This window comes from Diceros bicornis, chromosome 12 (genome assembly GCF_020826845.1).
Source record: "Diceros bicornis minor isolate mBicDic1 chromosome 12, mDicBic1.mat.cur, whole genome shotgun sequence".
In the NCBI taxonomy this organism is placed as follows: Eukaryota; Metazoa; Chordata; class Mammalia; order Perissodactyla; family Rhinocerotidae; genus Diceros; species Diceros bicornis.
In genome coordinates this window covers 21,494,293-21,507,552 of record NC_080751.1, presented here as the reverse complement: position 1 = coordinate 21,507,552, position 13,260 = coordinate 21,494,293, and the positions used below count along the sequence as shown (strand labels likewise).

General features: G+C 38.7%; 1 protein-coding gene across 2 annotated transcripts in view; it reads left to right on the top strand.

Moving 5' to 3' along the window:
• MEIS1 (Meis homeobox 1) overlaps window positions 1–13,260 on the top strand; it is a 130,328-nt gene that overhangs the window by 15,628 nt on the left and 101,440 nt on the right. For both annotated transcript variants that reach the window (XM_058551075.1, XM_058551076.1), the window contains exon 7: window positions 12,938–13,049. In XM_058551075.1, coding sequence (XP_058407058.1) covers window positions 12,938–13,049 — 112 coding nt within the window. The remainder of the gene's footprint in view (window positions 1–12,937; window positions 13,050–13,260) is intronic.

The following is a 13,260-nucleotide window of genomic DNA, read 5'->3' as shown; positions in this document are numbered from 1 at the left end:
CAAGTGGGTTTATTTTCCTGAGAAGATGAAAAATGTTACTCACTTTAGAAGAGGAATGAACAGAGACCGAAGTCATCAAATATTCCCAACCTGGGCTTTACAATTAGGTGAAAAACTGAAAACTGTTATTCTTGTCTGCCTTCCCTAGGGCTATGTAACTTGATATAAAGATTCATATCAGCCCCTTTGTGCTCTTCTTCTTAAGGCCTAAATGTTTGTTTTCAGTGACTGTATTCTTAACGGATAGTCCATATTTGGTCCCAGACCTCCATCATTTGCATTTTATTCTGTATTTGCATTCACATTATGTCCCATAGAAACTCTTTAAAGTGAAGTGTGTTTATGACTATTATGAAACTCTGGAAAATGAAGTTTTATAATGAAATCGACATCGTCGTCAAAAGGACAATGAAGGGAGCAATTTGATGTAAATCCAGAGTTTTCTTATCCCATCTCCACTTGTAAAAGGCTTATCTCTCTTCTTTTAAAAATATTAGAAGCTGAGTGAATAAGAATTTCTTTGACAATAAAACTCCTCTTAATGTCTCTGTAACTATTTGGTTGTGTTCTCCAACATTAACTTAACTTGATAGACAAGCTATAATTAACTGTGACCTCTAGTGTTTTCTGTTATTCAGAGACTATTCCTTAGCGATTTGAAAACTTAATTTCCAACTAAATGGTGTATAGTGTCTGAGGTTCTAAAGGCATACTTACAGTTTTACAAGAAATGGAAATAGTTTGTGTATCTATGGGACTTCAGGAGGGAGATACTTCAGGAGTGGGAAATAACAATTTTTACAATGTAAGGTCTTAGCAGACTAACTAGTCCAGGTGGACTCTTTAGAGATTTTTGTTTTTTTAACTTAGTCTTTCTGTCTATTTACTGCAACGTTAAACTTATTCACACAGAAGAAAAAAAAACCACTGTGTGTTTCATGAGACAAAAACTCATACATGACCTTTTAAATCTAGTTATTTCATTGATCATAAAAACAGCAGTGTAGAGAAAGAATTAAAAATTGCAGCAAATAGGTAAGATGCTCTTAGCTATGATGCTACTATCAGAATAGAAACTTTAGCAGTATAATTAAATTGGGAATTTTGGGTCTTGTTGGAACATTTACTTGAAAGTTTGCACCAGATCTGGAGTTGTTTTAAAACCCTCTCTTCAGAATATTTTAGTGTAAGAACTTTGTGATAACTCACCATTGAACGTTACTTTATTTGAAATTGTTCATTCATATGATACTGAGTCTCTTGAGTAGCCACCCTGCCCTTCACTCTTGAACAGTTCAGATAAATGTATTATTTATTTACAGTCTATTGTATACATTATTTATGGGAAATATGCTATAACTCTACAGAGCATATGGAATTTATCTTTGCAAGATATGAGTGGCATCTCTGCCAAAACTGGCATAGGCCTAAGTAGATAATAAGGATTACCCTTGGTGTACAGATAAATATTATCTCTTATAGAGTCATTATGTGTTTATATTTCATAGCTCCAACTGCAAATGTGTTTTCCATTTTCATTTAATTGTCATAGTTTTCTTAGCTGTAGCTTCTGCCAAAGAGATTCAGGAATTTTACGTTTTGAATTGATCTTGGTGATAAATTAATATATTTGAGGGAAATAAAAGGATTTTGAGTAGCAGAATCATTTAACCCCTTCGTTTCTTTCAGCATGCTTCTCTGTCCCTAATGTGTTAAAATTTTCTAAAGAAAATTGTCCATGAAATGTTTAACGGCTGTCTGTGTATTTCGTGGCTTGGCCTATTGTTTCACCATCTTTTGGGATTTTATAAGCTGTGTTCAATAACAACATCACCAAGAAAAACATCAGACTCATGTCCTGAACTTCCTTGCACAAAATAATAGAGATGTATAGACTGTGCTTGTTCTGTGCATATCAAGTGTATTGTTAGTGTTCAAGTATTTTTTATTCTAATAATTATTCAAAGCCAGTAACAATCTGCATTTGAGTGAGTATAAACATTTTTATTCTGGAATTTGGAATTTGCAGCAACTCAATTTTATTTTCCAAATTACCCTGCCGTTTCAATTAGGTGCATTGTTCTTCCCTGTACTGTTTCGACATTCTAAAGGTTTGCTTGCCACCCTAATAGTGAGTTGTTTGAGTGTTAATATTTATTGAGGGCATGTAAAGAACATGCCAATAGAAAAAGAGGAGAATAAAACATGAACAAATCAATTATGGGGCTTTTCTTCACTTGTAGTATACTTCTAATACTCCAAATACTCAATAACTGTTTAAATAGTATGAATAGCCTCAAGAATAATAGCCGTGGGTATGGCTGAAGAATGGCGTTCTGATTAACTGGAATTCCTTAAAAAGTACATCAACAGTACAACCAGGCCTCCTGCTTCTCAAATTCACAGTTGCTTTGGTTGATCTCTCAGTTAAGTGCCTTGAAATATAGAGAACTTGGCCATTCTAAGATCCAGAAACACAAATTAAATTTTAAGATGTTTTGAGAAAGTCCTCTCTGATGATTTTACTTAAGATAAATAATGAAAGGAGGGGAATAATCTTCTCCCCACCTCCAAATTTAACATCATAAGAGAGCATAGGGATTCAAAAATCCTTGAGGAATGACTGATACTTAGAAAATAAAATTTGAAAATATAAAAAGCTGGAAGTGCTTCCAAAAAAACCACAGGGAAATGAGAAAATGCCTTATTGCTAATTGTTGGTAGAAATCGGTAGTAAATGTAAATTTCCAGGATTCTTTTATCCAAAGTATAATGCTATAAGGAAGTAGAATAAAATAAGGCTACATCTCGGCTGAATTTTGTTTTTCCTTTTCACATCAAAATTGTGGATTTTCTGGTTTGAAAATTTAGAACTAGAAAAGAGAAAATTTCAGAAACAATTGAGAAAGAGCAATTAAGTGTGCCGATTGTAACTTTTAGGTACACAGCCTTTCAGGCTGACAGTGTCCCAATAAAGTATATACTGTTTGGAGTTAGAGCACTCATGTTTGAATCTAGGCTCTGCTGTCAGGGGTAAGTCACTTCACCTCCATGAGCCTCAGTTGCATCATCTGTAACGTGGGGATAAAGAACCCACATTATTGAGTTACTGTAAGAACCAAATAAGAATGCCTGTAAAGCATTTAAAATAGTAAACCCAAAATAAAGAGTATGGTGAATGATATTTTATTTTCTTACTTGTATTCTGCCCAACCTTCAACAATATGAATTTGATTTGAGGAGGGAAAATTGAGTAGTTGTTAATGGTGTATTATTTTATAGATTAATTTATAATCATAGCATTTAAGAAAAATACCAATTTAATCTTTATTAGGAGATGTCACATTGTTCTGATTTCATCATAGTGTGAAAGAGACTTGACACTCAGATGTGCTGCTGAGATAGTACAGTGAATCACTGCAGATTCACTCTCAGGTTCAACTTCAGACAACAGTTATGGCAGATCTTGTGCTAAGCACTTTTTTCCACATTTCTGAGTGTAAATGCTTCATGGCTAAGGTCCAGGTGCTTACAAGGTCTTATTATCTACTTGTACTCAGGATACAATGTTTTCTGCATTATCAGATGTTCTTTTTGCTAGGATCGTTGCCTAGAAAATTTGTGGTTTGAAGTTGTTTTGTATAAGACACTTTTGAGTTTATTTTATCTTAATTTGTTTGCAGAATGAGGAGCACTGAATACTGAGTTACAAAAGTAAAATAAAACATTAGAAGCAAGCACTCTTATGAAAGGGATTTTACAATACCAGGTATACTGGCATATAATTTGCACATTCTTCTGCCACTGCTAAATAGAAATGATAGAAAATAATCTAAATTTGAGCAGAAAGCTCTCAGCAGGTAAATGAAGAGTATGGTTTGAAGTATTTAAATACAAATGTTTGGAAATACAGTGGTGCTAGTTGGATTAGAGTTTTTCTTTTATTTAAACATTTAACTCTGAATTATAGTTCACAAGGATGATTTCAGGAGTAGAAGTGTATACAGTCATTAACATCTTTTAATATAGGAGTTTATTTTTATTAATAGCATGCCAACCATAATACAATGACATAGGAAAAGTTATTAAAACATAAATAAGTACTTTTCCTAAGATTCCTAGTGTAATGAGGCTTTATCTTCCCTTCTATTCATGAGATTTTTCTTGACAACAAACTGCTTAGTAGAATTTGAACATTCAGTACACCTGAACAATTTCTAAATTACTCACCTACTTTCTGGTTTTGAGATTTTGGTAAAACTGGTTGTCACCTCTTGGTAGCAGTTTCCTTTTGGTTATAATTATTCTTTTTCCTTGTAATTGTCTGAATGTACCTACCCCATGTAGGAATCCATATTATCTTCTGAGACCACAGTGGGGTCGCCGTCGGAGTTATTGGCATTGATTCTCGAGGTAGAAAAATTGGCCAAAATGTATCAGTGTTGTGTGGATTTCATCAGGAAAGTTTTTGGAATATTTTGGCTGGTGTTTTACATCTGTTGACTTTTTCCTGAGCATTGTCGATTCATTTTAATTCCATGGGTGAATTAATCCAACTATGCTGTTTAGTAATGACCTGAGAGCCTCAGAGTCGAGACCCTAAAAGCTATCAGGCTGTTGGAAAGTAGGATTTTAAGGAGCATGGGGAGGTGACCCATAGTGCTGGGCCTGAGCTTCCTAAGGTCACTGCCCTCACCACCTGCCCCAGCAGCCAGCCCTTGAGGATTGGGAGGATAACTAGGCATGGGCATTTGTAGGTGAGTAGGCAAAGTATTCAAGGGCTGGTAGATTGTAAAAATGTATCTGTCTGCCAAGCTTCTTTAAATTTCATTACAATGTAATTGAAAACATTAACATTAGTTTTTTCCACATTCTTTGGCCTTATTCCTCATGCGCACGATGGGTATATGTTGCTGGGTGTGGTTGAGTGTGCACTTGTACGTCTCCCCATGTCTGAACCCCAGGCTTCAGTGATTCCTGGAGCTCATACAATCACCTGATACAAAACTTTTCATTTAAAGATGAAATTACTCCTTGGAGAATTTTCACCAAAGGCAAAAAAGCACAAAAATTCTTCTCCTCCTCCCTACATGCCTCATTACACAGAGATAGAGGATTCAATGTTTGAAAAATTATCATTTTTGTAGGTTTTATTTGTGGTACGTGAGAACTGGGAAATATCGGACTCACTTTAACAGCAGCTGTCTCTGCCTCCACAAACTACCCATCGGTACTATCATATGGACATATATATCTTTTAAACCAATACATCACAGTTGCTAAGTTCTTAAGGTTTTGGAAATCTACCTTATTTGATGCTGAATTAGATACTACGTTGTTTGTAAAGATACCGGCTGGCACCAATGTAGTAAGCCCCATAACTAAGGGATAATAGGATCATCATTGAGATGCATTTCTAGATTAAAAGTCCACGGTGGCAAATATGGCAGGGCTGGGACAGTGAGAAGAGGAAGTGTGGTGTCTTGGTGAGAGCCGCAGATTCTGAGAAAGGATGCTGCATTTCCATTGTCTCACCACTAATTTACCATCTGCCCTGAGTCACCAAAATTACCCTTCAGGCCTCTATTAAGTGGGGTAATAAGCACATTTTATCACAGCATTAAAAAGGGGCTCCATAAGAACCCTGGCAGGCCTACGGGCTTGGCAAAGGCAAGGGACTGGGGGCGGGGACGGGGAGGAAATGGAAAAAAGCAGGAGAGTCGGTGGAGACAGTCAGAAGAAGTGTGAGAGGGAGATAACCTTTTCAAAAGTCAGCCTCCCTGTGGAAGGCTCGTGGAGGCCGCCACCAGGGACGCCTCAGGCCCCACCAGTCTTTGCCCAACACAACACTCCCCTCCCTGCACTGTGTCACCTTTCAGCAGGACCGAGTGTGGACTTAGAAAAGGTTTCACCTCCAGATCATCCCAAACACATTTTAACGTGGCCTCTGAATCCACAGCATGTGTGCACACTCAGGTATTAATCTGTGAGCCTCTAGTATTTAAAAATATCTAAAAGCTTAAGCATTAAAGAGGGCAGTTTTACTGTGTTGAAATAAAACAAAACATACTGCCCAAACTTGCCATGGTTAAATGAATTTTGCTTAATGGTTTCCAGGGATGTTTTTGAAATTTGTGTGAAGAATTTTACTTTTTTTTCTGAATTACCTGAGTTTGAAGTTGGGTAGACATAGCCTCAAGGGAGTATGTTTTGAGAGGAGCAGGCTTTCCCTAGGGCTCTAGCAAATTTTAGGTGCTGTTTGGTGGTTGAGTGAGTTGAATGCTTATGTGGTATGTTTTGGTTATCAGGAAGATGCAAATGGGGGCCACCAAGATTTTCAAGTAGGAGTTTCAGCACATCAGACTTTAAATACTCATAAATACAAAAATCTCAGGATCTCCTATGTCTTAGCTTCAGATGCACACAGGTGAACATGTATCCCTTTTCATAGCAGTACCTGGACCCTTCTCTCGTTTCTCTGTGTATGGGTCTCTCTGGTCCCTTTCCTTCAGATGGCATCATTGGTTGAGAGATGTATAAGGAATCATGAGGTTATATGACTTTAAAGATCCTGAGAGACACTGTGTAGACAGAGGTGAAAAGTCTAGGGGAGGGGGACTAATTAGATGTGGCTATACTAGCCTCATGGGGTAGTGGCATTCAGTAGTCCCATGTGCTATGCTTGGTGGGCAATCACAGACATGTGTGTGCATGTATGTATGGAGGCACGCAGGTATGGGAATGTGAGCGTGTGTAGCAGGAGCCTCATGCACACTGGTGCATTCCCCACGTGGACTGGTGACTCCCTGGATCTGGAGGGACTGGATTGTTCACTTTTGGAGACGAGCCAGCTCTTGCAGGCCACTAGAGATCATTTACTAAAGAGACCCTGGTGGTTTGAAAAACTAAATGTACTTCCCCAAAGAGAAAGCCACCCATTGATAGGTGCAGACTGACTTCAAATTTTGAACACTGGAATCATTTTCTATTTAACTGCTAGCTCACCTCTTCAGAGTCAAGATCACCAGACTCTCATTTATCCACTTTTTTGAATGGGACCAGTAGGGTAGAAATTTTGAAGGAAAAAAAAAAACATTATTTTTGGTCTGAAAAAAAAAAAAAGGATTCTGGCATCATACCGTTGTGATGAATGACCCAGTGAGAAGACACATCAAAGAGCTTGGATCCTGTAAAGTGATTTATAAATATTAGGTATCAAATTAAACTTGATGGGGTGGGGAGGAGCAAAGCACCTGTAAAATCATGTTATTTGAAGGTGAAAATAAGATCAGTTTGCATTCCCTGAGCACACACCAGCTGGGAGATAGCCCAAGGCATACCAAGCTGTATGCGAAGCCAGCTCAGGTTAACCATTATTTCCAGTAGGTCTATAAACTGAATACACCTGTATGTAGATATCTCAGGATTGACTAGGTCAACCTATGTTGTTACGTTAAAAACTATAGTAGCTGCCATTTATTGAGTGCTTGCTGCATGCCTGAAAATTTGTATATTTTATGCCTGCAGAGGAGTATTTTTTTATCCGCCCTTACACATTAGGACATTAAGAGTTAGGAAGGTTGTGACTTGTCTAAGACCATGTAAGTGATGCAGCCAGATTTCAAACTGGGATATATCTAGCTTCAAATTTCCTTTCTTTTGACTGTGTTATACTGCAACTGAGTATTAATATATTTTTTATAGTGGTATGTGTTTGTGTAAATGCAAGTGTGTAAGATGTTTTTAAATTGTGCAAGTCTTTTTTAGATGTTTTATGATGTTTAATATAGGAGATCACAGTATCAGGTGACAATTTCACACAGAGATCCTCTATATATCACTTAAGTTATTCACCTATTCTTTCAAAAACGTATTTGTATCTAATGTGGTAAAGACATTTACCTGGGATGGAGGGTAAAAGGATGAATAAGATATAGTCCAGGACTTCAGAACACTCATAGTGTAGAACTATAAACAGGCACAACAGGTCATCACAAAACAATATGAGAGTGAAGCGATAGAGATGTGCATGAGGTGCTGCTCCAAGTGCTCAGGAGAGGGGAGCTTCACTTATCCTGGGGAAAGTGTGTGTGTGTATCAGGGAAGGCTTTTTGGGGGAGGTGATATCTGATCTGTGACTTAATTAGCAAGGTGGAGGGAATCAGGAGCTGGGGCCAGGCAGGGCAGAGCAGGGTGTTCCAGGCAGAGGGGAAGGATGAAGATGGGCCAGGAGAGACAAGCAGAACATATCTGCCCAAATCACGTGCTGGAGCACCAGGAACAAGGAGAGGAATGGTTCCCAGGAAGTAGACTATGAAGTGCTTTGTATACCAGACTGAAGACCCCAGATTGTATTCTGTAGGCAGTGGGGAGCTGTTTGTTCATTCAGCAAACATTTCCTGAGTGCCAGCCACGTGTCAGGCGCTGTGCTTGATATGCAGGATGCAATGATGAGCAAAACTGACACCAGTACCTGTCCCCATGGAACTTATGTTCTAGTGGAATGGAACTCTTTTAAAGCTGGGGAGTGATGTAACTTGAACTCTTTAAAGCTAGGAGGGCCTTAAGAAGAACAGCAATCACTAAGATGAAAAATGAGAGATTTATTTGAGAACTATTTAGGAGTAAAAATAGACACGACTTGATGACTCATTGGATGGGGAGGTGGTGAGAGAAAGAGAGGTGTCATGGATGGTTCTTAGGTTTACACCATGGATGGGTGGGGTTATACTTACTAGGATCAAGAACAAAGAAGAATGAGTAGGAAGTTTGGTGGGGAGATGAACAGTTTAGCTTTGGACTTGCTTGGTGAGGTGGACATATTTGCATGGAGAGGGTTTAGCAGATAGTTGGACATACAAGTCTAAACACCGAAGAAGAGATCCAGAGACACAAATTTCATAGCGTGTGGGTGATAATTCAAATCATGGAGGTGAAAGGAATTATCTAAGGAAAACGTGGAAAGTGATATGAGGATCTGAAGTATGTCCACAATTAAGGCATATATGGAAAAAGGATTCATGAAGGAAAAAAGAAAAAAAAAAGTTACCAATGGATAGGTTAATATTCAGGAGGCAGGGTAGTTTGGGAAGTTGCAGTTTGTCTGTTGGAATATTGGTGGAACCGTAACTAATGAACAATTCAGTTTAATTCACTAAGCGTTGACTGAGTGTTGAGCATGTGCCATACGTCGTGCAGAGCTGGGAAAGAACAAGACAGGGAAGATTCAGATAACATCCTTGCCCTGGAGGAGCCTGTATTCAAGGAGGTCATCGCTTCTATTTCACTAGCGGATACCAGTACAATTGCCTTATAAACAAAAAATGCCAACCAATGGATTTGAACTTATCATCATAAAAAATATTATTTTGAAACATTCTTGAGAAATGATAGAAGGAATAGGAGTGTTAAGCCGTGGAAGAGAGAAAACATGGGGAGAATCAGTCTTGCTTCAAGCAGTTAAAACGGCTCTTCGGAGGCTCCAGAACGAGACAAAACATGAGTAGAAACTGAAGGGAAATTATATTGGTGTATATATTATATGATATATTTATATATTGATCAAGAACTTTCTGATAGAACGAAGCCTCTAGCTGGCCGCCTCCATTTATAACAACTGAAATAATGTCTGGAGGACCATTGGCTCTCAGTGCTGAGTTAGAGTGTAGACTCCATGATCTTTAAGGTCTTTCCAGTCCTGGTTTTTCCATCTAGCCCTGTGAACATCTCCTAGAGCAGTGGTTCTCAAACTTTTAAAAAAAATCACATACCCCTTTGAGAATCTGATGAAAAGTTTTGGACATTATCCTCAGGGGAGAAAGTGCAAGTATGTACATAAACACAATTATTGTTAAAACAGGCTGCCTGGAAGTCTTCCATGGGAGGTCTATGGGCTTCGGGTTAGGACTTCTTGTCTTAATGGATTTCCACTAGATGAGCACATAGACATTGCTTACTCTGAAATTATACATTGAAGAAAAAAGCCTCTCTGGGACTTAATTTAGAACCATGACTAAGGTTTGCTATACATCTAGTGCAATGCATCATTGATTTTATTCTGTCAGTCTTCCTTTACAAGTGGCCCCAAGCAACTCACAACTTCACAGATAAATGTACGTAATCATATGCACATATTTTATTTTAAAAATAATGATAATCTTTGGTGTAACCACATATAGTCACAGAGATATGTTATTGTAATTGAGATTCTCTGGTAGATGGATTTTGGGGGAGTTCTTTCTGATTAGGGCTGTCTTACATATTTATACTAGAAGAGTTCATGAGCTATTTCTGATACTTAGACTTTAATCATGCTTAATGAACTGAACTAAACATAATTCTTGTTCTGTTTTGGTAACCTTGTGGATTTCTCCTAATGCTCAGTTTCATATGACTACACCGTTCTTGAAATGCTAATACCCCAAATGCTAATTCCAGAGAGGACCACAAAAGTTAGACTTCATTTCAGAGAAGTGCATTCAGTATTCACAGGCCTTTCTGGAAGAACAAGGCTGTGAGAGGAATATTAGGTGGAAAATATTGGCTCCTACCTTTGGTGAACACACAAATTTAAACATATAGGTTGCACAAAATTTGGATAGACGGAGGTGGAATCCAACATTTCTTGCATGAATGCCTGTATAATGTGGTGATAGCTGTGAGAAAAGAGGAGCCCGGTATCTAAGACCCAACACAATGAAAATGCAATGAATCGGAATGCCTCACAGATCATAGCGGAATCAGAATTTCCAGCAAGGAAAATCTTTTCATGGTGAATTAAGTGGTGGATGAAGAAAAATGATGATGAAAAAAGGTAGGCACAGATCAGAAACACTGGGCTCAGGGCTCACTGCTGAAGATTTAAGAACCTTAGCTAAAGCTATGCAGAATAGAATGTGGAAAATTGAATTTACTAAACAATTAAGCATTGAATTAATCTACATCCTGCACAGTAGAAAAGTGGGGGAGGGAGCAGAGTGGGGCTGAATAAATCAGTGGAGCTCATTAAAAGATAGTGAATATATCAGGTCTGTTGTAGCATAAAGGAGGGCAGTTTCCTGTATAACATGGAATAATTCTTTGGTTCTAAGTCACCTTTCTGGAGTCCTAGTCTTAATCAGATTAACAAACACGCTTCTGATGAGGTTAGTCTGTTGCTCTGTATTTTAGCTTGTTATTGCTAGCTTTTCTATTAATTACAAGTCAGATCACCAGTCAACAATAGTAGTGAGGGACAACATAAATAAAATGAGAGTGCCCAGGAGATGTCACTCGCAGGATCTCATGCATCCTGAAACTCCCACGGGTTCCTGCAGCCGCCCACATGCCTTGCCGGTCTTTTGTTCAATTACAGTTAATGCAATAGTTTGCCATTTTCTCCTTCTAATTATATTTTCAAGTGGGATTTGTAGCACATAGAAAAACATCCTTTTACATGTCGAGGCACCGGGGTTTTGTGCCTGGCATTGTCTGTCCCCTGGGTGCTGTACCATTCTTTCTGCAGAGCTCTGAATAAACAAGTCCCCCTTTTAGAGCTGCAGTTGTACAAACTGAAAATTTATGCATTAACTGTTTGCATTCTGAGCATGTCTTCCAGAGTGCGTCTCACAGCATTCTTCTGGTATGCTGCAGAATGTGTATTTGTCAAAGGCACTTCTTTCGCAGTTCACATATCTTTCAATCACAGAATCAGCAGATCAATTAGCACTGTTTTTGAGAATATGCATATTGGTTGAGTCAAACCTACAAGGGGCGTATCTTTCTGTGACTTTATTGAATTTTTCAGGCTGCATTAATCTTCCGGCCAAGATTATAGAGTAGGTGGCAGGCAAGCGCCCTTTTCAGGAACCGTGGATCTTTTCCTTTGATTCTTATACAGCACACCTCCTAGATGGGATCTTTACTTCAAAGAGCACTTTGATTTTGCTAGGAGTATTTAAAATGTTGGGACGGTCAGTAAACTTGACTATTACATGGCCATGAACCATGCCATTCCATGACTGAAAGGATGCAGACGTATTTTACATACAAAATCATCCTGCTTTCCCACTAATAATCTTGAAGACAAATATCGCTTCCTAGCCAAGAACCAGCTTTCTCTTTTGCATCATTCCTACTGTGCAGGATGACCAGTGACTCACCAGGCTGTTTTTGAAAGCTAGCACTAAAAGCTAATTAAAATCTTTTCTGGTGATAAAGGGAGATTTGGGAGAAGTGTCGCCATGATTGTTTTCCCCAAGAATTTAATTTACAGCCAATTTTTCCTATCTGAATGTTACTTTCAAATGCACCCAGTGATAAGAAGCAACATCTGTTTTCCGTTCAATAGTACAAGAAGGCTCAGCATGGGGCTGAATGTACATAGTCCATGTGAATCTATTGTTATCCTCACTTCTTTTTTGTCCCTGTGCCTGGTCCATTTGCCACGTACCATCCGGCAAACAGCTGACACATACTAGCTATTATGGACCCTGGCCTAATTGTGAGGTCTTAAAAGCTCTGCCATGTCTGTCTTCTAGGATGAATCAGAGGCTTCTCTAAACCAGAGTGTTACAGACCACCACTTGCATTTTGCATTTTCAGGGTAGCAGACTCTTGTGCCAGAGGGTTTGTTGATGTTAAAAATATAGTCAGAATCAAGTGGCAGCATTTTTTCCCTCTTCTTTGCCTGGAATGTTTTTGTTTTCCTTGGTTAATAAAGCATGCAGTTACTTACAGAATAACTATTTGTAGATATTATTTTAGCTTAGAAGCAGAAATTGGCAAATTTTAAATGTGCCAATGTCGCTGTAAGCTGGCACCATTTGTGAAGGGGGACGGGAAAGAAAGCATGGCTGTCCATTCCAGCCTTTCATCGCCTTGTCATTGTGGGATGGGATCCAACTGGACCAGTGTTAACAGACCGCTCTATTTGGATTTCTGATCTGTGCCTCCACAGCCCTCTTGGAACAGAGATCACGATGACACGGCATCAACCCGTTCAGGAGGAACCCCGGGCCCTTCCAGTGGTGGCCACACATCACACAGTGGGGACAACAGCAGTGAGCAAGGTAGGAGAGGTGTTATTCTCTTTTGCTACTCGTTTCATTTTTAAGGGTTGAAAAATCAGAAATGTCTAGTTAGTGACTACTTATACAGTTTTTCCTAGAACATAAACCCCATATAATATGAAAATCAGCTCATCTTATTTTGTTCCCGTGACCCTTTTCTTCTTCTGTGCCATTCCAGCTGCCTAACCGCCTGTCACCTGGCCACCCCATA